Source organism: Triturus cristatus, chromosome 1_2 (assembly GCF_964204655.1).
Source record: "Triturus cristatus chromosome 1_2, aTriCri1.1, whole genome shotgun sequence".
In the NCBI taxonomy this organism is placed as follows: Eukaryota; Metazoa; Chordata; class Amphibia; order Caudata; family Salamandridae; genus Triturus; species Triturus cristatus.
In genome coordinates this window covers 849712744-849737936 of record NC_140580.1, presented here as the reverse complement: position 1 = coordinate 849737936, position 25193 = coordinate 849712744, and the positions used below count along the sequence as shown (strand labels likewise).

The window sequence follows — 25193 nt, the reverse complement described above, 5'->3', positions numbered from 1 at the left end:
TGTTATTCCCACTACTTTCTGGTTCCCAAGAAGGGCAAAGGGGGCCTACGCCCTATCTTGGACCTCCGGAACGTCAATGCCTTCCTCCGGAAGGAAAGGTTCAAGATGTTAACTTTGGCTCAGGTTCTAGCTGCCCTAGACCCTGGAGACTGGATGGTAGCGTTGGACTTGCAGGACGCATATTTCCACATCCCGTCCTGCCGGCCCACCGGCGTTACCTGCGGTTCACGGTGGGTCAGGAGCACTTTCAGTTCACCGTGCTCCCCTTCGGACTTACCAGTGCCCCTCGGGTGTTCACGAAAGTGATGGCGGTGGTCGCAGCTCATCTGCGCAGATCAGGGGTTCCAGTCTTCCCCTATCTCGACGACTGGTTGTTGAAGGCGGGCTCGCCCCAGGCGGTCGTCTCCCACCTCCAGACTACGGCGGATCTCCTGCATTTGCTGGGGTTTTCCATCAACGTGCCGAAGTCACACCTGAGCCCCTCTCAGAAGCTCCTCTTTATCGGAGCGGTTCTCGATTCGGTGCAGTTCCGGGTCCATCCACCGGAGCAGCGGGTCCGGGATATACAGGCCCTGATTCCCATCTTTCGGCCTCTATCCTGGGTTTCGGTCAGGCTAGTGTTGCGGCTTCTGGGGCTGATGGCCTCCTGCATCCTACTAGTGCATCACGCCAGGCGGCGCATGCGGGCTCTGCAGTGGGACCTGAAGTTTCAGTGGGCCCAGCATCACGGCAACCTGTCCAACCATGTCTTGATCTCGGAGGGCACTGCACAGCAGTTGCAGTGATGGCTCACGGACCGCAATTGGGTCACGGGCAAGAGCCTCTCCCTTCCCCAACCGGAGCATGTCGTAGTGACGGATGCGTCCCTCCTGGGTTGAGGTGGCCATATGGGAGAGGCGGAGATCAGAGGCCTCTGGTCTCTGGCGGAGTCTCGCCTCCACATCAACCTGTTGGAGTTGAGAGCAATCCGACTTGCACTGAAAGCCTTCCTTCCCTCTGTCAGGGGAAGTGTTGTGCAGGTGTTCACGGACAACACCACCGCCATGTGGTATTGCAACAAACAGGGCGGGGTGGGGTCGTGGACCCTTTGTCAGGAGGCTCTGCGCCTCTGGACGTGGCTGGAACACCAGGGCGTCACCCTAGTGGTTCAACATCTGGCGGGCTCTCTGAACGCCAGAGCAGACGAACTCAGTCGCCGGTGCATGATGGATCACGAATGGCGTCTGAACTCCGAAGTGGCGCAAGGTCTCTTTCAGCAGTGGGGAGAGCCTTGGTTAGACCTATTCGCCACCGAAGAGAACGCGCAATGTCAGCAGTTCTGCGCGTTGGAATTTCCAAGGCGGCACTCGCTCGGCGACGCTTTTCGTCACGAGTGGAGTTGCGGTCTGTTGTACGCCTTTCCGCCTATACCACTTCTGCCCAGAGTGCTGAAGAAGATCAGGCACGACCGGGCCCAAGTCATCTTGGTGGCTCCGGATTGGGCACGAAGGTACTGGTATCCCGAGCTACTCAGTATGTTGACCGATCCTCCGATACGTCTGCCCCTTCGGGAGGATCTTCTGTCGCAGCAGCAGGGGACGGTCCTCCACCCGAACCTGTCCAGCCTCCACCTCCATGCGTGGAGATTGAGCGGCGGCAGTTGATGCCATTTGACTTGCCTCCTGAAGTCTGTGATATCATTCTGGCAGCCAGGCGTCCCTCCACAAAGACGGTATACGCCTGCCGGTGGAACAAATTTGTGGCATGGTGCACAGCAAAGGCTGTGGATCCCCTTTCCGCCCCTCTTTCTGAGGTTCTCCTCTTTCTTCATTCTTTGGCCCGGCAGGGCTCTGCCCTGGGCACCTTGAAAGGTTATCTTGCTGCCATCTCTGCCTTCTTGCGGCTTCCTGATCAGCCTTCTCTTTTCAAGTCCCCTGTAGTTACACGCTTTCTAAAAGGCATTACTCACACGTTCCCTTCTGTCCCTTTTGTAATGCCTCAGTGGGACTTGAATCTTGTTCTCACATTTCTAATGTGCGCTCCCTTTGAGCCTCTTCATAATTGTCCTCTTCGTCTGCTGACGCTTAAGACTGCTTTTCTGGTAGCCATCACCTCGGCTAGACGGGTGAGTGAGCTCCAGGCTTTATCTTCCAAGCCTCCTAGTCTCTCTGTTCATCCGGACAAGGTTGTCCTTTGGCCTCGTCCCTCCTTCCTTCCGAAAGTGGTGACCCCCTTTCATCTTGGGCAGTCTGTCACCTTGCCCACCTTCTTTCCGCCTCCGCATCCTTCCAAAGAGGAAGAGAGGCTCCACCGTCTGGACCCAAAACGTGCGCTCTCCTTTTATCTGGACCGCACAAAGCAGTTCCGGGTGGACGACCAACTTTTCGTTGGATACGTGGGTGCTAAGAAGGGGAAAGCTGTGCACAAACGGACCATCTCTCGGTGGGTCATTTTGTGCATCAAAATTTGTTATTCCTTGGCAAAAAAGGACCCTCCTGTTGGGCTGCGCGCCCATTCTACTCGGGCCACAGCGGCTACTACTGCTTTGGGACGGGGTGTCCCTTTGCAGGACATCTGTCAGGCGGCAACGTGGGCTTCGCTACACACGTTTGCCAGGCATTATTGCCTTGACAGCCAAGTCCGGAGGGGTGGCTTCTTTGGCCGTTCTGTCCTCCAGGACTTTCTGGTGTGATCTTGGTTTGCAGACCCACCACCGGGGATGGTATTGCTTGGGCATCTATTCTAAGGTGAGGAATCTAACTAACGTGTTTCTTTCAGATGAACAAGTTACTTACCTTCGGTAACGATGTATCTGTAAGAAACATTAGTTAGATTCCTCACCGACCCACCCATCCTCCCCGTTCTGCGAACTGACATCTAGGGTTAAGGATATTCCTTTCAGGGCCCTAGAATTTTTTGGCACCAGTGTCGGTATCTTGCATGGCTCTGCGTTCCTGGCGCGGAAGGCTGTGTACAAGAACTGACGTCAGCACGCGAGGGCGACGTCTAAGTATTCCGACGTCATTCCGGCGCACGACGCCGACGATGGACGCGGAGCCGCAGACGACGCCTAGCGACGCGCAAGGGGTATTGCTGACGAAAAATCTTCCGGATCCAGTCTGACGCCTGGGGATATTCTAAGGTGAGGAATCTAACTAACTAATGTTTCTTACAGATACATCGTTACCGAAGGTAAGTAACTTGTTCATTATGTAGAAAGAACAAAAGAATACTCAAAACAAAGCAGCTCTTTGTTGCTTTTTCACCACCGCACAAAGGCAATCCATATCTAAGTCAGGCATTGCAAGATGGATCGTGAAATGTATCCAGACATGTTATGTGCAAGCAAAAATAATTTTGCTAATACCCCCTAGAGCGCATTCCACCTGCAAAATTGGGCCTGCTGTGGCCTTCTTAGGAAATATTCCCCTAGCTGACATCTGTAAGGCAGCACCATGGTCTACACCACACACATTCACCGAGTACTAGTGTGTAGATGTTTTAGCGAGGCAGCAAGCTAATGTAGGCCAGGCAGTACTTAAAACACTGTTTCAAACAACTACAAAATTACAGGTTAGCCACCGCTTTGGGAGTATACTTCTGTATAGTCTATGCAAAGTATGTGATCCACAGCTCACATGCCTCGAACGGATAATGTTACCCAGTAAACATCTGTTCGTGGTATGTAGAGCAGTAGATTACATTGCGCCCACCCGCCTCCCCGGGTACCTATAGTTGTTGCAGTTCTCACTTTACATACATACATACGCATGGACATCTCTATTCAACACTTACTAACTCCATTCTCACCCTCTGCGGGAAAACAATCTAATAATGGAGTCTATGCCCATACACCCTACCACAGAAAGACTGGAAAGACTTCTTTGAAGAAAAACAACTTGCAAACTTCTAGACCCAACTCTAGATGGCAGGACTATGTGTTGTGTGCATATATAGATTCCGTATATAGGTTTCCCGATTTATGCCCTTATATAGGTACAATTCACATTGCCCTTATTTTGACAGCGAAATCCGGCCCTTTTTAGACATTGTCCATACAAACCAAATACAGGCATGGCCACCTACATCTGTCCATCCAGGTCACAACAAATTCTTGGAAAACCAGACCCTTAAGCCTTTAGGAATTTCCCTCGGCTTGAATATTGATTTCTCCAAGAACTCATTAAGTATGCATGAACATCTATTCCTTGGGGGAATCATTCATGACGTTCCTCTGCCCGACTTTTACGTCAATACTGGCATTCCTAGACACCTTCAAGGTATAAATATACCAGCACTTGCCCTGGCAAATTGCGGTTCCCGGAGGATTCAATCCAACCCAGACTACGCAGTTCGCCACGGCAAGTTCGGAAGGGGATCGAGTTCCAGCCTGATGCACTGACCTGACGCTGCTATCCTTCTCACAGAGAATCCAGCTCCAGTGCTCTCTGACTTTCCTTGCTGGGGGTTAGACTATCGAGTTCAGAAAAGAGATTCCAACCTCTCTCATTCGAAGATATGGAGCTGACTAGAACTTAGAGAAACTTTTGGCAACTCTTGGCTAAACTAAAATCTAGCTAGCTATACTTTAGAATTGGCACCTACTTCATACCTCGTACTGCACTTAGGTTAGGTACACTGGGGTAGAACAATTTAGAAGCATCAGATGAGTATCCCATTTTAGCTTATGTTATTTATGTATGTATTTTGATATGTCATAGCTACAAACCATGCTATTACAGTATTATTTTCTTACTGCTAACCTCGTGCATATTGTACTTCGCAGTCTTACGATTGTAGCAATTCATATCTCTTGCATGAGATATAAGACTGTTCAATAAACCCTTTTATTGAAACGCCCGTCTCTCTATTTCTGTGCAACTCTGTAGAAACGAAGCATTCTGAGACTGTTCCGATTCTAAGGGAAACAAAGTTGTCATGTTTATGCGGTTGTCAGAGAATAATCCCTTCTTGTATATTCAAGAAGTTTCTAGTGACCTCTGAGTTAGCTGGCACTCACAAGTAATTAAGTTTAATACACTCGATAGAGACATACTGACCTTAGTCCTATGTCAAATCTATATAGTGTATGTTATTCCAATGCGCAGAGCCTATCCGGGATATAGGAACTACACTACATATTTAAAGCATGCAAATCTACAGCTCTACATGCCAAGAGCAGATGCTTACTGGGTAAGTAACATTATCCTTTTGACTTCTGCTCCTGGCCATCCCTGTACCACTGGTAGTGCTGTTTTGTTACTTTTAGTTTGTTGCCTTGGGCCATGTACACTTCTGGGGGCATCTCTGGATTCTGTGCAAGGTATAAATACCTAGTGGTATACCATCTACAGAGCCAGCTTCCTATAAGGGATGACTTACTTAGATTTTGGCATTGCACACGGAGTGGGCAGTGTTGTGTTTTAGGAATGTTTTCACGGATCCTGCAATGGCAATCTGTATGCAGTTTGTGTGTGGGTCCCTTAGGGTGGCATAATTCATGCTGCAGCCCTTGGGGATCTTCTTTAGTATCCATGCCCTAGGTACCAAGGGTACCATTTGCCAGGGACTTACGAGGTGCTAACATCCTTGTCAATTGGGTGACAATTAACATTTCTATCATTTTAGTGAAAGAGCACTGGTCCCTGGTTAGCAGGGTCCCAGTGCACTTCCAATCAAAAGCAACTGTACCAGTGAGGCGAAAGTGGGGTGACCATGTCAAAAAGAGGTACTTTCCTACACTTGTGCGCTCTTTATATCACAATTTTTGGTCAAATTCTAATGCATGAGTAGACGTTCAAGTGGGACTAGTGTTCTGTAAAACAATTTGTATAATTATACTGTCCAAATTCATATCCTTGAGGGTAGGTACTCCTTTATCGTGACATATATTGTAACTTTATGAATCTGGGAATAATCCTTACTGGTAACAGGAAAGTTACTTTTCTAAAACAGTAGCTCTCCAGTGAGGATTCCTCCCAGGTTAATGGGTGGCCTCTCCAGAAAAATGGTGCCAGGGGACTGATCGGCTGCAGCCAAAATGCCACTCTCTGTCAAACGGCCTTTAAATGATGTAGTTACCAAATTTAGTAAGCATTGCTGTTTTAATAGATTTTTTTCTTGATTTAGGATTTTAAGTATTTGAGAAAAGTAGGAGGTAACAGAAATTAAAGAAGCGTTAAATAACTTTCTTTCAAAAGTCCCAAGAGAAGCTTGGCATGATTTCTTGCTGGAGAATTATTGTTACAGCTATGTAATGTTTCCTGCTGTCATTTTAGTGGTAAGGCTGTGCCAAATGCCAGCTTAAATGTTTCCTATACAAGTGAGGTTGGATGCTCTCACAGATCATCCTTTCACCCTATAGTTTTCTGTGCGCATCTCTGTTCTGGCTACCCATAAAAATATCTGCTCTTTGAAGAAATAGTTCTGATTTTAACACTCGGTGTTTTATTTGTTATGCTGTATCTGACCACCCTTATCTACTCCTAAAGAAAGACTTAAGTGTCCTACTCTAGACAGTCAAGTGCCCAGACGTTTTGCAATGTGAATCTTTTCTGGATTCACATGCTGTGAATTATTCCCCCATCTAGTGTTTTGGTCCAGAACTCTCCTTGTATGGTAGTCCCTTTTCTCTCTTTTTTGGTTTTGTTTTGTGTTTCAACTGTCGTCACCATTTGTTGCTCAGTCTAACCTCTCCTGACGTCAGACACCATTCCCTGGAAATCACGCATGGTCACCATCTTCAGATTCTTTTTTCCACTGTTGGGACTGGAAGCTGTGCTGAAGACTCTCCAATCTTCGACAGACTAACACGTCTAAGGTTCGTTGAAAGCAAACTTGAAGTTCCAAAGGTACAAAAAACTCGATAAAGCAATCGGAAAGAGATCTGATTTGGGGGAAATCTAGCTTGTTTTCAACAGAGAAGTAAGAGGACAAGGTTAACCGGCGTAGGAGGACAGGAAAATATATGAACAGAGGGCCCCTGCTCTGGGTGACATGGATATCCCACCCTTCTGCTTCTGCAGAATTCAAGCCCAAACACTGAGCAAAAAGAAAAAGGCAAGGCAAGCACACTATGCCACGCAGAGGCAGAAAGAAACTCCGTCCCTTGGAGACCTCTGTTTGTGTAGCAAGGAGGACAGCAACGTCTGAGTTGAGGGAGAGGGCTCAGACATCAAAAATAAAGTCATCGATGTCTAGCGACAAAACAAGAAAGACCAAGAAACACTAAAGAATCAGTGTTTGCGTGTCTAACATCTGGCATTAGAGCCCCAAAAGTTGCCTTGGTGCCAAAGGTTTTACTAACCATATGCAAGCAGATGTTGAAAGAGCCCTCAGGGCCCACACCAAGAACATCCCAGGCAGACTAGCCGCTGGAAAGACGCCGATTTCGAAGGACGACCAAAGTCAAGAAAAAACTAAGAAGGTGGGTAGTCGAAACACTGGCATCTGAGGCCTCGGTGCTGAAAGAGACCGACAGCTGCACTCCACTACGAAGAGCAAGCTACCAAACTGAAAAAAGTCTCAAGGCCAAAATGTCTGCGATCTTCCAAAAAAAGGATTTTGATGCAACACACCTAAAAGGTGAATGACCTGGGGAAAATAGAACCTTCAATGACTTAAGAGCCACAGGAGGAAGCTGAGCAGGAGATATTCTACGAGGAAGAGAATTCAGAGTCCTAAGGCCTGTTTCTGGAAAATGAAGGCTCAGAAGATCTCGAGGCCCAATGGCCGCCGATTACTACATATCCGTCAAGGACTTTGCCTCAAGACGATATCTCCATGAACAACCAGATAATAAAGAGAGAAGCAGACGAGTATGAGGTCCACTTGGAGGAGGAGAAGTCTCAGTCATGTGTTTTACCAGTCATTGCTACTGTCACAGAGTAAGAGCCAGTATTTACCCACGCTCCTGAGCATTCAAGACTAGGGTGAGGGTCCTTTTTTAAAAAACAAAAAAGAAAAAGCCAGAAACCTGCGTATCGCAGACACTGTCGATAGATTGATCTGGGATATTTGCTTTCGGCCCCTATCCCACTGGTACCAATAGTGATCAACAACTGCAGACAATCACAGGTGACTTTGATGCTCATCGCCCCCCCCGGTGGGCGAGACAAACCTGGTTCTCAGACAAAAACGTGCAGAGACTACCAGCGTCCCAAGACCTGCTTTCCATTCATGACTCCTGTTGAGGTGGAGTTCGGACAGCTTGGACTCCTAACAAAAGCAATGGTTGACCTCAGGGAAGCAAGTAGACTGACAACAAGGAATGCTCCACAGCTAAATAGGAGAGATGCACAATTTGGTGCCTGAGATCTGGCATTTTTAAGGACAATGCACAGGACACTACAGTTATCAGATGCCTTACATACCATCTAGACAGCATGCTAACATGTGTCAATAAAGGCACACCTAGAAGCAATAGTGACCTACTCAAGGGGCTAAACCGGAAAAAGCTTTTTCACTACACCAGTGATCTAAAGATTTCTGGAAGGGGGCCAAAAGAATAGTCCCATTAAGGAGTGCACCTACACAGAACGTAAACTTGGTTGTGACACAAACAATGAAAGACACATGTGAACCACTGCACAAGGCCACCGTAAATTTCGAATTGCAATGACATCACTCAATAGAATAAGCAAACTGCAGACACTCACTACAGGAGCCATTGATGCAAATACACAAGGACCGTGTAGTCAAGAGGACCAACTGTCGCTTCCTACCAAAGATCATATCCCATTTCCACATAAATCAGATAATCCAAATACCGCGTTTTTTCAAAGAGCTAAAGACTCTGGCAGAAGGATTACTGCATACTCTAGGCACCCGCCATGATATTTATTCTACGGAGAGAACAAAGCCAATCCTGAAAGGGAATCGGTTATTTGTATCATTCACAGACAGCAATAAAGGGAAACCAGTCACCGAGATCACCATCGCAAGGTGGTTAACTGAGAAAATTCAAACGTGTCACAATAGACCCGTCATATAGCAAGAGACTAAACCAAGAGTGCAATAGACACAAGAAAGGAGCTATGATAAACGACATTTATGACAGCTACATGGTCGTCAGTATACACATTCACAAAGCCTTACTGTATTGACGTACAGATGATCAGCAAAGCAAAAGTAGGGCAGGGAGTACTGTTTGTTTACAAGCTCAACCTCATCTACAGCCCAGCCACCACAGTGAAGAAACCACTATGAAATCAGATTCACAGCATGCAAATCAAGAAAAGATTCACACTGGAAAACGAAATGGTTACTTACCTGAAGGCTTAGTTTCGTAGCTTGAAAATATTTTTGGATTTACATGCGGCCCGCTCTCCTCCCCAGGAAATTGAGTTTTGACCAAGTAAACAAGTGCCTTAAAAAGTACAACTAAGAGGAAGCCCATTGAACATCAAACAGATGTATGATGGTGGGGGGGGGGGGAGAAATAATCTTAAGATGGTGACCGCGCGTGGAACGTTTCAAGGAGGGCAGGGCGTCTGACATCAGGAGAGGTTATACTGAGTGCCAAATGATGAGGACAGTCGACACCCAAGACTTACAAAACAAAAACAAAAGAGGGGCCACTGTAGAAGAGGAGAGGTCTGGACTCAATTACTAGATGGTGAAATAATGCACAGCATGGAAATCTAGAAAATTCTTCAAGCTGCAAAACTACTCCTTCAGGTAAGTAACTATTTCTTTGCTGCTTCGTTATCAAGTTGGAGTTCACGAACACTGGTGATCCTGGTATACCAGTACAAAGTAATAGTACCCACCTCAGAAATTTTTCAGTGATGACTGTTGTCCTCCGCTCCCAATAAAACAGCCTCTCAGTAATTCAGGGCAATAGGCAAAATAGATTATAGTATTCTGTATTATGTTATTCAAAGTGAGTAGCATGCTTTGTGTGTTTGTTTGATGAACTTGTCATTGTTTTAGGACCCTGGTGTCATTGTAGACATGCTGACTGATTATGAACACAACCATACGAATAACCTTACTTTCTCCTTCAATCATGCAGGGTCTGTCTGAAGGGGATCACGCACACTGTACTCAGACGGTACGCAGTAAAACACCTCAGATATCTCAGGACTTGAAAGGAGCCCAGTCAGCAGTAGAACAGCCACATCACCAATCTGTGAACCGACACATAGGACAGATGGAGCCGCACATACAGCACCTTCAGCGGAGCCAGGTGGAAGCGGTTCAGACATCATACCCCTCACCAGTTGCTATACCTATCAAGCAAGACCTGTCATCCATTCACCAAACTCAGGCAGGCCCAAAACAGCCATTATTTGTTGCAAATCCTTCTCTTCCCAGTGCCCCACCAGGAATGTGTCGCTCCGAACACCATTCTGTTCTTAAACAGGACCCATCCGGTCATGCTGTTTCTCAAAAGCAAGTGGACATGATGGAGCTTCTGGCGGTAAGCATGAGTACATTATCTCAAACAAGCATATTCCTCTTTTGGTAAAGATTATACTTGATGCTTACTTGAGGTAAGTCTAGGCAGACAGTTGAAAGCACTCCAGTATTTATCTTTTTTCAGTGTTGACTGCATTGCTATATTGAGTACTCCCAGGGCAACCACATGGAGCGAATTGGCATTAGAGCTGTATATGACACTTGCCCTGCATTATTTTAATTTAATTTTGTATGAGAGAAGTCTGAACCAGAAGATTGGGTCTAAATTACGTTTGTAGTATATGTAGCTGTAGATGCACACGCTCTGCATACTCCTTCAATCTAGTGTTAGATTTGGATGTTTGTTTTTGTTAAAGGAAGTCTTTTGAAACTTAGAGTATGTTTGACTTATCTCTTAGTTGGCGATGTGCATGAGCACCAACTCCATTATTAGATTTTTTTTTTCCCCCTCTGCTATCTGGTTCAGATGCGTACCAATGGTGCTACCAGATTCTACATCTTCGATTTTCCTGATTCAGGGCCACACTATCAAATCCTCTGCTGCAGTCACCATGAAGGTTTCCTATATTGACAACCGTCCCTTTCCTGCTCTCTCAAAGCACTTTGGAGACTGTACCAAAGAACAGGTCCCCAATTCCCTGGGCACCCTCACCCCTTCAGGCCTCCACTTGTCTTGCATCATGGATTCCAGAGAATGAAGAGGTGTAGAGGGTGATTGAACGGATGCCGTTAAGGAAAAGCTCTCTCCACAACAAATACCCCTGGGCCGACCTCCACAAGGTCTGTAATCTGTCTCCTCCATAATCATGATGGCACCGGGTGTTCTTTCTGCTTGCCCTTAAGTGCAAGAAGAGCAGTCGCCAATGGAGGGACAAACCCTGGGTGCACATCAGTATGCTTTGGTCGATGGAAGATACGCCGGACATCTTTGGCAAAGCTGACCCCCCTCAAAGCTGAAGAAGACACCAAGTGTCCATTCCCAGCCAAGAGGTCATTGATTCCAGCTCTCCTCCGAACCAGAAGAAGAGGGTGATGAAGATGCTGAATTCACTTCAGTCAGCACTAGCCCTCGCATCAAGTCGACTCGAAAGCTGTGAGTATAGTTGAAGGCGAAGCGCATACATCACGCACCAAGGCGGAGCACCATCCCCAAAGCGGTCTGGCATTAAGCCTAGTGCACAAATCACTGCCACCTCTAGGTCCTCTGCTTCCTTCAGGCTCCGGTTGGCACGGAGGCAAGACATCAAAGCTGGGACTGGGTTCAGCCGAGAGGTCCAACCCTTTCAACAGTAGAGTTCAAAGTATCCTGTCGTTGCCAAGATAGCGAAACATACTTCAAAGCCAGTCAGCGTCCTGCCTCCTTCATCACCAAATCTACTGTTTGTGCTGAGACCAGCTTCCACTGACGACTTCAAAGACTCCCACAGGCTCATTCTTCAAAGATCCACGATGATCTTGATCAGAGATGAAACATCACCCATCCCTCCATCGGGAAAATCTCTTCGGGCACTGAAGCTACTTTTCCCAAAAAGAGACTAGCCTTTCAGGTCATGCAGTACCGGATGACGCTTGCAAGTCTGCACCACCGAAGAGGCTCAGAGACAAGACTGCCAGCCCTCCATCTCCAGTTTCTTCCTGTTAAAGAGTATGCTTAAGCCTGCCCCCTACCCCCCACACCACCCCCTTTCACACATATGCACGTCACCTTTAAGAAGCCTGTAAAAAGCTGGTTTGTTACTCCCAGAGTGGAGAAGGAATTCCAACCATTTCCTTCTGACTTCTCATACATCACATGACTGGTTCCCTCAGTCCCGCTGGTAGTACATGTTTGAGGCATGTGTAGCTGTAGATACACATACTTTGCATGATTCTGTCATCTAGTGTTGGTTTTGGGCTTGAAAGTATGCAAGTTGTTGTTCTTTGAAGAAATCTTTCGAGTCGTGATGTATGGAATACGCATGGTCCTCGACTCCATTGTTTATTTTTTGGGGGGGGGGGGGGGGGGGCATCTGGTTCAGTGAGGTACTCTTCAGCTCCATCAAAGAAGAATATAGGCCTTTACCGTTGGTATAGTCATCAATCACAGTTATTCTTCGCTTAAGTCTGTCGCTTAGCGACCCGTTCCAGCCAACCGAGGCCCAGAGAGCCTTCACCCTTCAGGGCATATTCTTATTTCTCAAGGTTTCCTCCACACCATGCCATTCTGGTGATGAAACGGACACCCTTTCGGTTTTGCCCACCTGCCATGCCAATTTTCCACACACTGACCAACGCCTGGTGTGTAACTTGTGCCTTTCCCCGGATCATCAGGAGCCCATCTGCAAACCATGTAAATCCTTCCGATCGAAGAATACGCCTCAAAATGTCCAGACGCGCTGACACTCCGTACAACTTTGGATCTGTAGAGTTACCAACATGAGGCTCACGCACAGGCTTTAGCAGCGGATGAAGCCTCCTTCACGCATAGCTACAGTTCGGGACCTGAACTTGAAATTCAGGACCTTTCACCAAAACAGACGGAGTACAGTGCCGTATCCATCCCAGCCACAGCCTCAATAAACTATCCAAAATGGTTGACCCTCTGGTTCTAATCACCTTGAAGTCTTCGCACGGGCCACTACTACCTTAGGGCACCGAACAGCTGTACCGGGTTGGCAAAGGTGGGCACACTTCTTCTAGTTTGGTTTTCCCGCCTGTTCGAAGGGCCAGCCTCAGGAAAGGACTAAGTGTGCGCCTGACCGCCCTGCGACTCACCCTCCCTGGGAGTTGTAGCCGAGCACTGGCGGGAGACCCCCTCAGGGCTGGGTCTCGTATCTAGGATCATACACGCTGATTTAATACCATGCAACACAGAGACACCACACCGTAGATTCTGAAGCACGTATTCTTTATCTAGAATATCGGGACCTTTATGATCCACAGATTCGTCTGTACAAGTAGAGCAAGGGCTCATAGAGTCTCGGTAGGGGTAGCAGGACAGTCTTAGGATTAGGGTCAATGCAGGTGCGTATCCGGCGCACGGCTCTCAATCCTCGAGCCGGGGGATACGGGACGGTCTTAGCCGGACCAGGATAGTACTTGAGTGCGACCAAGTCTGCCGGGCTCGAATTCTCAAGGTTGCGAGGGGAGCCGCGACGGCGTCAGCAGGGCTCAGTTGGTTCAGGCAGAAGTCCGTCTCTGCCAGGGAGAGCCGCGATGCTGTCTGCAGGGCTCAGATGACTTAGGCAGAAGTCCGTCTCTGCCAGGTGGAGCCGCGACGCTGTCTGCAGGGCTCACCGAGGTTCCAAGAGTTCCGTCGGATCTTGTGATGATGTTCCTTTAGCCGCGACCCTATCAGCAGGGCTCTCTTCGTTCCAGGTTCAATCTGCCGATCGTCCCAGAGCGCCCCTTGTTATAGGTCGACTCCCCTTTGATGTCCGGAGTCCTCACGGACAGGGGTCTTAGCCCTGGGGGTCGTTTGTTGGGGGTTCCTGCCACGGTCCTTTGAACCTTTCAAGGCGGTGTCGGGAGGGATCCCAGACACGCAGCAGGCGTGGAGCCAGCCCTCAGGGTGGCCGGAGGGCGATCAAAACCATATCTTGAGAGGAGGCCAGAGGTGTGAGTGAAACTGCTCCTCTCTCTCTTGCTCACCGGGAGCTCTTTCTCCCCCCAGCCGGCATTGCGCGACTAGGCCGGGGTTGTGCTGGGGTCGGGGGCGGCCATCTGGGGTGCAGGGCCTGGTCACTGGAGGACGTGAGGCCGATGGAGTAGGGAGGGGGCCCAGTGTCGGGAAGATGGAGGGAAGGACGGGGGTAGCCCCGGGTTCTGTGGGGGGGGGGGTCAGGTGTGGTGTTACTACGGGGTGGAGGGATCAGGTGTGATGTTGCTACGGGTCGGAATGGGCCACGCCACGAAGCCGGGTCCAACATGCGTCCCCCATCCCCCCCCCCCCAGCTGAAGGCCGAAGAGAACTACCCATCCTCTTGGGGGTTCTCTTCGCTGAGGCGGAAGAATCTGGAGAGGCAGTCAGCGTTGGCGTGGTCAGGGCGAGGGCGATGCTCTACTGTGAAGTCCATCCCCCTGAAGGGAGATTGACCATTGTAGCAGTTTGGGGTTTTCCCCCCTCATCTGCATGAGCCACCGTAACTGTCGATGATCTGTCTGGACTCGGAAGTGGGTTCCGAAGAGGTAGGGCCGCAGTTTCTTAAGAGCCCAGACTACGGCGAACGCCTCGCGTTCAATGGTGCTCCATCGTTGCTCTTGGGGCAGTAACCTTCGGCTAATGAAGGCCACGGGCTGATCCAGGCCCTTCTCATTGAGCTGGGATAGGACGGCTCCAATGCAATGCTCGGAAGCATCAGTTTGTACCACAAACTCCTTGGAGTAATCGGGGGCTTGGAGCACAGGGGCTGTACACATGGCGCGTTTTAGCGCGTCGAACGCCTCCTGGCAGGCAGGGGTCCACTGCACCTTCTTAGGCTGTCTTTTGGACGTGAGCTCAGTGAGGGGGTCCTACGAGGCTGCCGTAGTTTTGGATGAAACTCCGGTAGTTACCAGTGAGGCCCAGGAAGGCGCGGACCTCGGTTTGGGTGGTTGGTGGTTCCCAGGCCAGGATGGCGTCAATCTTAGGTTGGAGGGGTGCGACTTGCCCGCTCCCGACCTGGTGCCCCAGGTAGACCACCGATCCTTGCCCAATCTGGCATTTGCTGGCTTTCACTGTGAGGCCGGCTTGGCGCAGGGCCCTCAGGACCCTCCGGAGGTGCTCACCCCAATCGGAACTGAATATCGCAATATCGTCCAGATAGGCGGCGCTGAAGTCTTCCAGCCCGGCCAGGACTCTATTCACCAGTCTCTGAAAGGTGGCCGGGGCATTTTTCATCCCGAAGGGCATCTGTGAGAAGTTGGCCTGGCATATGCTGTTCCTAGTTATAGGGACACCTTGCACCAGTCCAATTCGACTCCTATTGATGATAGGTTTAAGACAACCTTTAAAGAAAGCTATCCTAGTGGTAGCTGTGGAGAGCAGCCTTCAGGCTAAGTCTTGAAGGAGTGTTAAGCTTATTGTTTTACCATAATAACCTCTTGAATAACCAAATGAAAGAGTAGCCCACACAGGTATATATATAAAATATATGTATTTATTCTAGACAGAATCCCACAGTCACTTTATGTGGCTAGTGGCAAAGTTACACTTCAAACAAGCATTTATAAACACAATAAATAGCACAGAAATCAATGGGCCCCAGGGGGGGACCAAACCATATACTAAAATAGTGGTATAAGAACCACGACAATTCTACAGGCAATGCCTAGGGCATTCAGGATCGCTGGCCCCTTAAGAATCCACCCACAGTTAAGAGGAAGGGGACCTACGGGAGGCGGGTGCAGTGCGAGAAGTTGCTATCGGGATCGCAATGTTAGCCTATGGAGAATGTCGCGGTTGAATAATTAAGGTTTAAGGACACTTCTAACAACAGTACAAAGTTAAGGCTTGAGACTTAAGGCTTTGGAGAGCCCACCACCACGGAAGTACCGAAGTACCACTGTTACCTGCCCCAGGGAAGCCGGGTGCATAGGTCGATTCTGGTGTCGGGTCGCGGGCTGATTTTCTATGGAAAAGGAGTCCAAACTGCTGCTAGCTGGAAGTGTCGTTGAAGTCGTGAAGATTAAAGTTGAAGAAAAGACAAAGGTGAACCTGAAAGCAGAGGGGACAGAGTCTGGGTCACAGCACAGTGACCAGGGAGCTCACAGGAAGGAACTCGTGGATGTCGGGTGCTTCAGGTGTGGAAGGTACAGCTGGGCTCTGCAGTCACGTGCTCCGGGAGGCTTCAAGGAAGGCCAGCTTCTGGAGGGCGACTGTCCCACGTCGGCTGAGGGTCGCTGCGGTGTTAGTGTCCCGATTGGATCCACTAAGCATTGGCAACTGCAACCCACGCAAGATGAACAAAGCAGCTGCTGGTGCAGACCCACGAGGTCTGAGGGTGCTCTCCTTTGCAGGGAGCGTAGAGCAGGCCTGGAGCAACCAGGGGAACTCTTGGAAAAAAAGATTGTCCTCCGTCAGGGCCCACAAGTCGAGAGACAAGGGACCGCGGAAGGCAGCAAAATGGAGTGCGTAAAAGGGCTCCCACGGGCCACCGGAGCGGGCCAGGGAGCGGAGAGTCTGCACAAATGCTGCTTGATGGTTGGCTCAAGAATGGGCCAAAGCACAACTTCCCCACTGGTCGGGGTCGTGTGCTGGACAAGAGGTGGCCGGTGTCTCGGGGTATGCGGGGATCTAGACACCCACGTGGTCCAGGGTGCTCAGACTTGCTGGGCACACTCACAGGACGCTGGGAGGCACTGGAGACCCACCTCGAGGTTGCTGGAAGGCGTCGAAGGTCGTGAGAGCAACGAAGTTCCAACCGGGTATCTTGTAGTCTTTTAGGTGCCTGCCAAGCAGGGGGATAACTCCTTTATCCCAAGGGAGATTTCTTCAGTCAGCTGGGCAGCAGCTCGTCGAAGGTCAGTTCTGTGAAGTCCTGTACGAATCTAAGGCTCTAGGGCAAAGTTATTCCCATATATCCCCAAGATTAGGGGATGGTCCAAAAGAGAGCCTACCAATCAGAGTAGAGGCGGGAAAGGGTGGCTACACCCACTCCCCTTTGTGTGTTTCCCGCCTGGGCGAGGGGCAGGACGCCCCTGAACCGGTTCCAGGCGGTGTATGCAGAATTGGGGCTCTGCAGCTGCCTACGTGCAACTCTGAAAGGACATTTGGTGCACCCACCCTGTTCCAATCCACATATCCTGTCTGGGGAGGTGCTGGCACCTCCCTGCCACAGGAGCCCTATTGTCCAGATGGCGAGGCTGGGGTTTTCCCCAGCAACAGCCAGCCAGTCGTGTAGGTGGCGAACAGTAGCCATTTTGTGGTACATGTGCACTTTTAAATTGGTGTCCAAATTCTACCGCTTTTCCCATATCACCCTCCTAGCAAGGGGGAATCGTGCCCCCATGCCCATGGCTGGACTGGGGGTATGATTCCTTCATGTTTGACACCAAACACGATATGGTTCTGTGTAGCCATTCCTAAGTTACAGCGATGACGCAATAACTTATAATGCGGTTAAGAGTATATGGTATGGCTACACTACAAACAACCCAGTAACGATTTTACGAAGGTTGCAGAGAGGTCCTACTCACGTAGGGGTCCCCCCCTCACACATACCTCAGCACCCAGCCCTGTAGGATTACCAGGGCCTGCCATAGGGGTGACCTATGAGAGTATATGTGTTGTATGGTATGGGACATAGGGTACCTACATCCCTGTAAGGGGTGCTAGCACCACCTTACCCAGGCTACAGTAGTGGCCTGGTGGTGTCAGTTTGGGTGGCTGTCCCAGGGTGGCACAATAAGTGCTGCAGCCCTGGTAGGCCTACTGGGGGACCCATGCCCTGGGTACCTAGGGTACCATCTACAAGGGACTGGTAGGGCATGCCCAGCATCCAATTGGTTGGTACCTAGGGTACTCACATAGTTTACCAGAGGAAGCAGATAGGCTGGGGTCCTGGATAGCAGGGCCACAGCCTGGCTAAAGTCATAAAAACAGTCAAAACATCAGCAAAAAGTTGGGGGCAACTATGCAGTCGATGCCACTCTCCTACAGCATCACTCTGAAGCGATAGTGCCCATCCGGGGTGGAGAAGGCGGACCGCTCTTTGGCTCCTTCGGTGAGCGCAATTTGCCAGTATCCGCAGGTCAAATCGAAGGTGCTGAGAAACTGAGCAGACCCAAGGCGGTCAATAAGCTCATCTGCGGGGGGGGATAGGGTGAGCTTCGGCCCGGGTGACCGCGTTGAGCCCCCGGTAGTCCACGCAGAACCGTAGTTCGGGGGCAACCCCCGGGGCAGCTGCTTTCGGGACTAGTACCACCGGGCTGGCCCAGGGACTGTCTGTGGGCTCGATCACCCCTAGAGATAACATCTTCGAGACCTCCGCCTGGATGCAGGCCTGGACTTGGTCGGGGACGCGGTAGGCTCGGTGCCGTACCGGTGGGCTGTCTCCGGTGTCCACATCGTGGACACACCAGTCGGTGACCTTGGGGACAAGAGAGAACAGGTCGGAGAACTGTCCCAAGAGCTGGCGGCAGTCCTCGTGTTGTTGGGGTGTGAGGGTGGGGGAGAGGTTCACTCTCTCCACGGAGCCATCCTTTTCTTTGGCTCGCAGGAGGTCAGGGAGAGGCTCAGTTTCCTCTTCCGCCCCGTCGTCTGTGGCCAGGAGTAAACTCAACTCTGTCCGCACGAAGTGAGGCTTGAGGCGGTTCACGTAGAGGACCCGAAGGGGGTTCCGTGGGGACTGGACGTCCACCACGTAGGTCACCTGACTTTTTCGTTCTACCACTTTGAAGGGCCTGGTCCATTTGTCTTGGAGGGCGCAAGGCTTCACTGGGGCCATCACCCAGACCTGCTGGCCTGGCTGGAACTCGACCAGAGTGGCATTCTGGTCGTACCAGCGCTTCATTTCTTCCTGGCTCGCCTCGAGGTTGGCCTCGGCCAGCGCTCGGAACTTCCAGGTCTGGTTTCGGAGCGTCAAAAGGTACCGGAACACATCCTGAGGTGGGTCCCGGGGTGCTGTTTCCCATCCCTCTTTGACCAAGCTCAGGGGACCTCTGACGGGATGCCCATATAGTAACTCAAACGGGCTGAATCCCTAGGACTTCTGGGGGACCTCCCGGTAGGCGAACAGGAGGCAGGGGAGAAGGACGTCCTACTTACGCCGCAGGGGCTCCTCGAGACCCATGATCATCCCCTTCAGAGTCCGGTTAAACCGTTCCACTTGGGCATTGCCTTGGGGATGGTAAGGGGTATCATATAAATTCACTACTCCACATTGTTGCCACAAGGATCTCATATATTTCAAGATAAAATTGGTGCCTCGGTCGCTCACGACCTCTCGGGGGAACCCTACCCGGGAGAAGATCCCCATTAATGCCCGGCCTACCACGGGGGCCGTGACGGTGCGGAGGGGGATGGCCTCCGGGTATCGTGTGGCATGGTCCACTAGGACGAGGATAAAGCGGTGACCCTGGGCGGTCTTTGGGTCCAGGGGCACCACGATGTCAATTCCGACCCGCTCGAAGGGGGTACTAACGACTGGGAAGGGTTGTAGGGGAGCCTTGCGCTTCCCTCCGTTTTTACCTCTGGCCTGGCACGTGGGGCAGGACTTGCAGTGGGCCTCTATGTGGGCTCGCATTTTCGGCCAATAAAAGCGCGTTACTAAGCGGTGGTAGGTCTTGTCCTGGCCCAAGTGGCCTGCCAGGGGTACATCATGGGCCAAGCCCAGGAGGAAGTTCCGAAAGCGTAGGGGTACTACCAGCACCCGGCCTGACCCTTGCTCGGCAGACCGCTGTTCAGGAGGTCATTCTCCCAATATAGTAAGTGGGTTCCCGATTGGTCGCCCGCGGCTTGGGCTTCGACCTGCTGCCCGGGTCCGACCGGGGAAGGGCAGGTCGCTTGTTCTTGGCAGAATTCCTCTCGGGAGGGGCCTCCTTCGTGGCGCAACTGGGCCAACTCGGGCAGATCCCCTAACTCCGTGATCTGCGCGGTTTCGAGATGGACGGCCCAGTCGTCGGCGAGGGGCTCTCCTCCTGGGGATAGGTCGTGAGGCTCAACGGGGTCACCCCCGGTTTCGTCATCAGAAGGGGTGCTGGGGGCTTCGTCCTCGACTCCCCCGCGGGGGGGTAGTCGGGCAGCCATGGAGCGGGTGGTTGTGCACACCCATTCTGGTAGACCCATCATCCCGAGGTGGGTCTTGCGCTCGACCTGTCTCCAGGGGGAACTTTCCAGGTCGTTTCCCAGGAGGCAGTCTACAGGTTGTGCGGTTCGGACAGCCACCCGCAATGTTCCTTTCACCCTCTCCCCCCCCCCCCCCATTCGAATGGTACCTAGGCCACCTTACACAAACTCTGTGTTGTCGGAAGCTATCACAGGGCAAAAGACATTGGGGATGATCTGGTCCGCCTGGACTAAGTGGCTGAGGACACCAGTGATGCTCGCCCCGGTGTCACAAAGGGCCTCCACCGGGTGGCCGTTAACCGTTACGAGCTGGCGGTACTTTTTGGTGTTTGCGGGTAGGGGTGCTCCGGGAATCATATCTCGATCTCCTAGAGATACTAGGGCCATGGCTGCAGGTTCCCATCCCTCGGGCTCCTCAAACTCCTCCCCTAGGGTTACGGTGGCCATGTGTCGGGCTGGGGGAGCTGTCGTGGGGGGTTTCTGGGCCATGGGGCCCTGAGGGTCACTGGCGTAATGCCCGAGCCGTTGACAGCGGAAACATGTGATATTCACCCGGGGCCCTTGTCTACCCGGGGGGCCGGTACTGCCTGGCGGAGGAGCTGGGAAGCCCGGGGATGGGTTTCTCGGGGGGCTCCGCAGGGGCCCGGATGGGAACTCCCTCCGTTTCCCTTGATTTCCCCCCCCCCTCTCTGACGGGGAGGTCCTTGATGGCTGCGGGGGTAGTCTCCTACGGGGCTCCGGGGGACCCGGGTGTGAACCCAGCGATCTGCTTTGACGGCCAGCTTCCTCGGGTCTGCGAGCTTGCTGTCTAGCAGGTGCTGTCGTAGTTCTACAAAACAATTTGTGGACAAGTGTTCCCAGGCAATGAGGTCGGTCAGTTCTTCGAAGGTGGTTACCTTGCTGCCCTTGATCCACCCTTCCAGCGCTCGGCTGTAAAAGTTTACGTATTCCACCCAGGTGGTGCCTGGGATCTTTCGGCAGTCCTGGAACCGCTGGCGATACATTTCGGGGGAGAGGCTGTATTTCGTGAGGAGGGCCTCCTTCAGGTTTGCGCAGAGGCCGGTAGGTCGAGGAGGGTGTCCCGTCCTTCGCTCAGGAATCGACCCCACAACCCGGCCCCCCAGTCCTTCTGTGGGACGCGGTGGGAGTCATGGCTACCTGGTAGGCCTTGAACCACTGCTGGATGTCATCATTTCGATAGTACTCTTTGACCACATCCTTGGGGATGTGGACTTTCGGCTCTACCAGGGGGGCTGGTTCTGGGCCCCCCGGGGGTCGAGCTCCTTCTCTCTTTGCTCGGAGTTCTATCTCTTTCAAGCTGCGCTCGTGCTCCAGCTGAAGTTTTTTTTCCTCGTGCTCCCGTTGCAGCTTCTTTTCTTCTAGCTCTCCTTGTACTCGGAGTTGTTCCACCGCTAGCTTCTTTTCGGCTAGCCTTATCTCGCCTTCTATTTTCAATTTGGCCATTTCTAGTTCATGACTTCGGTCCCTTTCCCTGTCTGTGAAGTCTTCCGGGGACCGTCCCCCGTTCGCGGCGTTGCTTTGTGCCTGGGGTTTATTGCTTGTTCTCGGGAAGTTCCTGAGCTCGTCCGGCTGCTCTATCTCTTCACCGATTTCTACCAGTCGGGGAAGGGAGGCTCTGGACTCTACCCAGGCTTCCAGGGCTTCTTGCATGTCTTCCTTGGTGTTTAGACCAGTGGTAGCAATCTTCCGGTGTCTGCAAAATTGTTTCAGCTCCTTGTGTGTGTATTCACCTAACCGCTTTACACAAAACGTAGCACTCGCATCAGTTTCAATGGTGCTCATGGTGGTTTCTTCTGCCGTTTTTGTTCGGTAGTGCGTCAGCCGTTCACTGTACGAACTCTAGATTGCGGACTCGGATCCCGTCGCCTGCCACCAATGTTAGAAGGGCCAGCCTCAGGAAAGGACAGAGTGTGCGCCTGACCGCCATGCGACTCACCCTCCCCGGGAGATGTAGCCGAGCACTGGCGGGAGACCCCCTCAGGGCTGGGTCTCCTATCTAGGATCGTACACGCTGATTTAATGCCATGCAACACAGAGACACCACACCGTAGATTCTGAAGCACGTATTCTTTATCTAGAATATCGGGTCCTTTATGATCCACAGATTCGTCTGTACAAGTAGAGCAAGGGCTCATAGAGTCTCGGTAGGGGTAGCGGGACAGTCTTAGGATTAGGGTCAATGCAGGTGCGTATCCGGCGGACGGCTCTCAATCCTCGAGCCGGGGGATAAGGGACGGTCTTAGCCAGACCAGGATAGTACTTGAGTGTGACCAAGTCTGCCGGGCTCGAATTCTCAAGGTTGCGAGGGGAGCCGCGACGGCGTCAGCAGGGCTATGATGAATCAGGCAGAAGTCCGTCTCTGCCAGGAGGAGCCGCGACGCTGTCTGCAGGGCTCGGTTGGTTCAGGCAGAAGTCCGTCTCTGCCAGAGGAGCCGCAACGCTGTCTGCAGGGCTCACCGAGGTTCCAAGAGTTCCGTCGGATCTTGTGGTGATGTTCCTTTAGCCGTGACCACGTCAGCAGGGATCTCTTCGTTCCAGGTTCAATCTGCCGATCGTCCCAGAGCGCACCTTGTTATAGGTCGACTCCCCTTTGATGTCCGGAGTCCTCACGGGCAGGGGTCTTAGCCCTGGGGGTCGTTTGTTGGGGGTTCCTGCCACGCGGTCCTTTGATCCTTTCAAGGCGGTGTCGGGATCCAGCCAGCCCTCAGGGTGGCCGGAGGGCGATCAAAACCACCTCTTGAGAGGAGGCCAGATGTGTGAGTGAAACTGCTCCTCCCTCTCTTGCTCACCGGGAGCTCTTTCTCCCCCCAGCCAGCATGGCGCGACTAGGCCGGGGTTGTGCTGGGGTCGGGGGCGGCCATCTGGGGTGCAGGGCTTGGTCACTGGAGGACCCGAGGCCGATGGAGTAGGGAGGGGGCCCGGTGTCGGGAAGATGGAGGGAAGGACGGGGGTAGCCCCGGGTTCTGTGGGGGGGGTCAGGTGTGGTGTTACTACGGGGTGGGGCATCAGGTGTGATGTTGCTACTGGTCGGAATGGGCCACGCCACGAGGCCGGGTCCAACGCCGCCTATTCGCCCTCCCAAAGTGGGGGTCAGAACTGGTGGGGGCAAGTTGCTTGGAACAGCAAATTGTTTTGATAGCTCACAAAGGCGGCAAGCCTATGATGCTTCCCCTTTGTGGAGCCTGCCCATCCTGGGGGAGGAGGCTTGGCACCTCGTCCCAGGATGTGCTTTGTTTCAGGATCCCGAGAGCGGCAGACTCTCAACCCCCAGGGGTCCAGAAACATGTCTGATGGTGGCAGCTGGCGAACAGCCACTCAGCCAGGACACTAGACTTGGGTAGTTTTTCAGGGGGCATCTCTAAGATGCCCTCTGAGTGCATTTTTCATTAAATCCCACACTGACATCAGTGTGGGTTTAAAGTGCTGAGAAGTTTGATACCAAACTTACCAGTTTTCAGTAAAGCCATTATGGTGCGGTGAAGTTCGTAATGCCAAACTCCGAGCACCATATACTCTTTATGGCATTACTGCACTTAGTGTCTAAGAATTGACTTAGACGCTATAGGAGTACAGGGCTCATGCACCTGTACCCTCACCACTGTTATAGGCACCCAGCTAGAAGGGTGGATTACCTTGCAATGTCGACTCTTCACTTTGTTCTGCACCAAAACACTCAGCCTGCAAAGTGATTTTTAAACCAAATAAAAAAAGGCTGAGCTCTGCTCCAGGATCCTGCTGACAGGAACCGGAAAAATGAACTGATTTAAGTCACTCCTGGCACATGATGGGACACTGGAGCAAGAGTGGAGCCCTTACAGGCACAGTGTCAGTTTAATTCTGGCTGTATAGCCTAGGTTTTACAATGGGCCCGTTTCCTTCGGTTTCTTCCATTTTTAAGGAGAGGTTTGTGACAGATATTTATTTTGATATGTTTTTTATTTACAATTGGAAAATAATTTTTTTAATGAAGCAAAAAAAAAAAACTTAGCCATGTCACCTAAATATAAATATATAAAATCCTGTCAGTCAATGGATATGCGCGCTCACAAGCATGCCTGCATGAGGAAGAGGTGTGGCGCAGCAGCCAGGGCGACTGACTCCGGAACCCAGGGGCTCACAGTTCGATCCCTGGCACCGGCGGCAGATCAGCCCAGCACCATGTGACTCTGGGCAATAGCTCGCTTAATCTTACCGATATCCCCCAGCGCCTTGACACCCTCGGGTAATTGTTTGCACTTTACAAATACTGGACATTTACATATATTTCAAAGTGCTCCGGGAACTCCCGCGTGTGTGGGAGAATTCTGTACTTGACTATTGATGATCCCCTGGAAGAGAAGGAAGTTTACGTTATTTGTATTAGTTGGCATTGTTTCACTGGCAGATGTCTGTGCAGCAGCAGCATCTTGTTCATCTGTACCTGCACTAAGTAATATTGTGTGGCGCTAGTGATAAGTTAGGAGGCAATTGTGGGCCTAATAGTGTTAACGCCTGTGTTTGCTAAGGTTTACATTTTAACCTCCACCTTATCATGTATACTAGTGTTATTCCAAGCATCTTACTCTAAAAATCCCAAATATACTACTACTTTGAACTTTATCAAGGATAACTTGTAAAAGTAAAATATAAACATGCGTAGAATAACATGTAAAATAATACCTTTCCGATCTATGCATTCTATTGAAATGAGGCTTTTAAGACTTTCAGTTGAGTTCAAAGAACTCTGTACTATTAATATATTTGCACAAGCGTTGTTGTATTGGACTCCTAGATAATTATTTTATTAATTTTTAGAAATATCCAATTGTGTGGCAGGGTCTCCTGGCCCTGAAGAACGACACAGCTGCAGTACAGCTTCACTTTGTCTCTGGGAACAATGTTCTTGCCCACCGATCATTGCCAGCTCCAGAGGGAGGTCCTCCTTTGAGAATTGCCCAGCGGATGAGACTGGAGGCCTCGCAGCTGGAAGGTGTAGCACGCAGGATGACGGTAATTATGATTTACCTCTTTTCTGGTAGTGTAAAGT

The 25193-nt window shown here is 51.1% G+C and overlaps 1 protein-coding gene across 6 annotated transcripts in view; it reads left to right on the top strand.

Annotated features, from left to right (window-relative positions):
• Window positions 1-25193, top strand: part of SPEN (spen family transcriptional repressor) — a 392229-nt gene that overhangs the window by 311506 nt on the left and 55530 nt on the right. For all 6 annotated transcript variants that reach the window (XM_085609027.1, XM_085609026.1, XM_085609025.1 and 3 more), the window contains 2 exons: window positions 9995-10402; window positions 24962-25156. In XM_085609027.1, the coding sequence (XP_085465153.1) occupies window positions 9995-10402; window positions 24962-25156 (603 nt within the window). The remainder of the gene's footprint in view (window positions 1-9994; window positions 10403-24961; window positions 25157-25193) is intronic.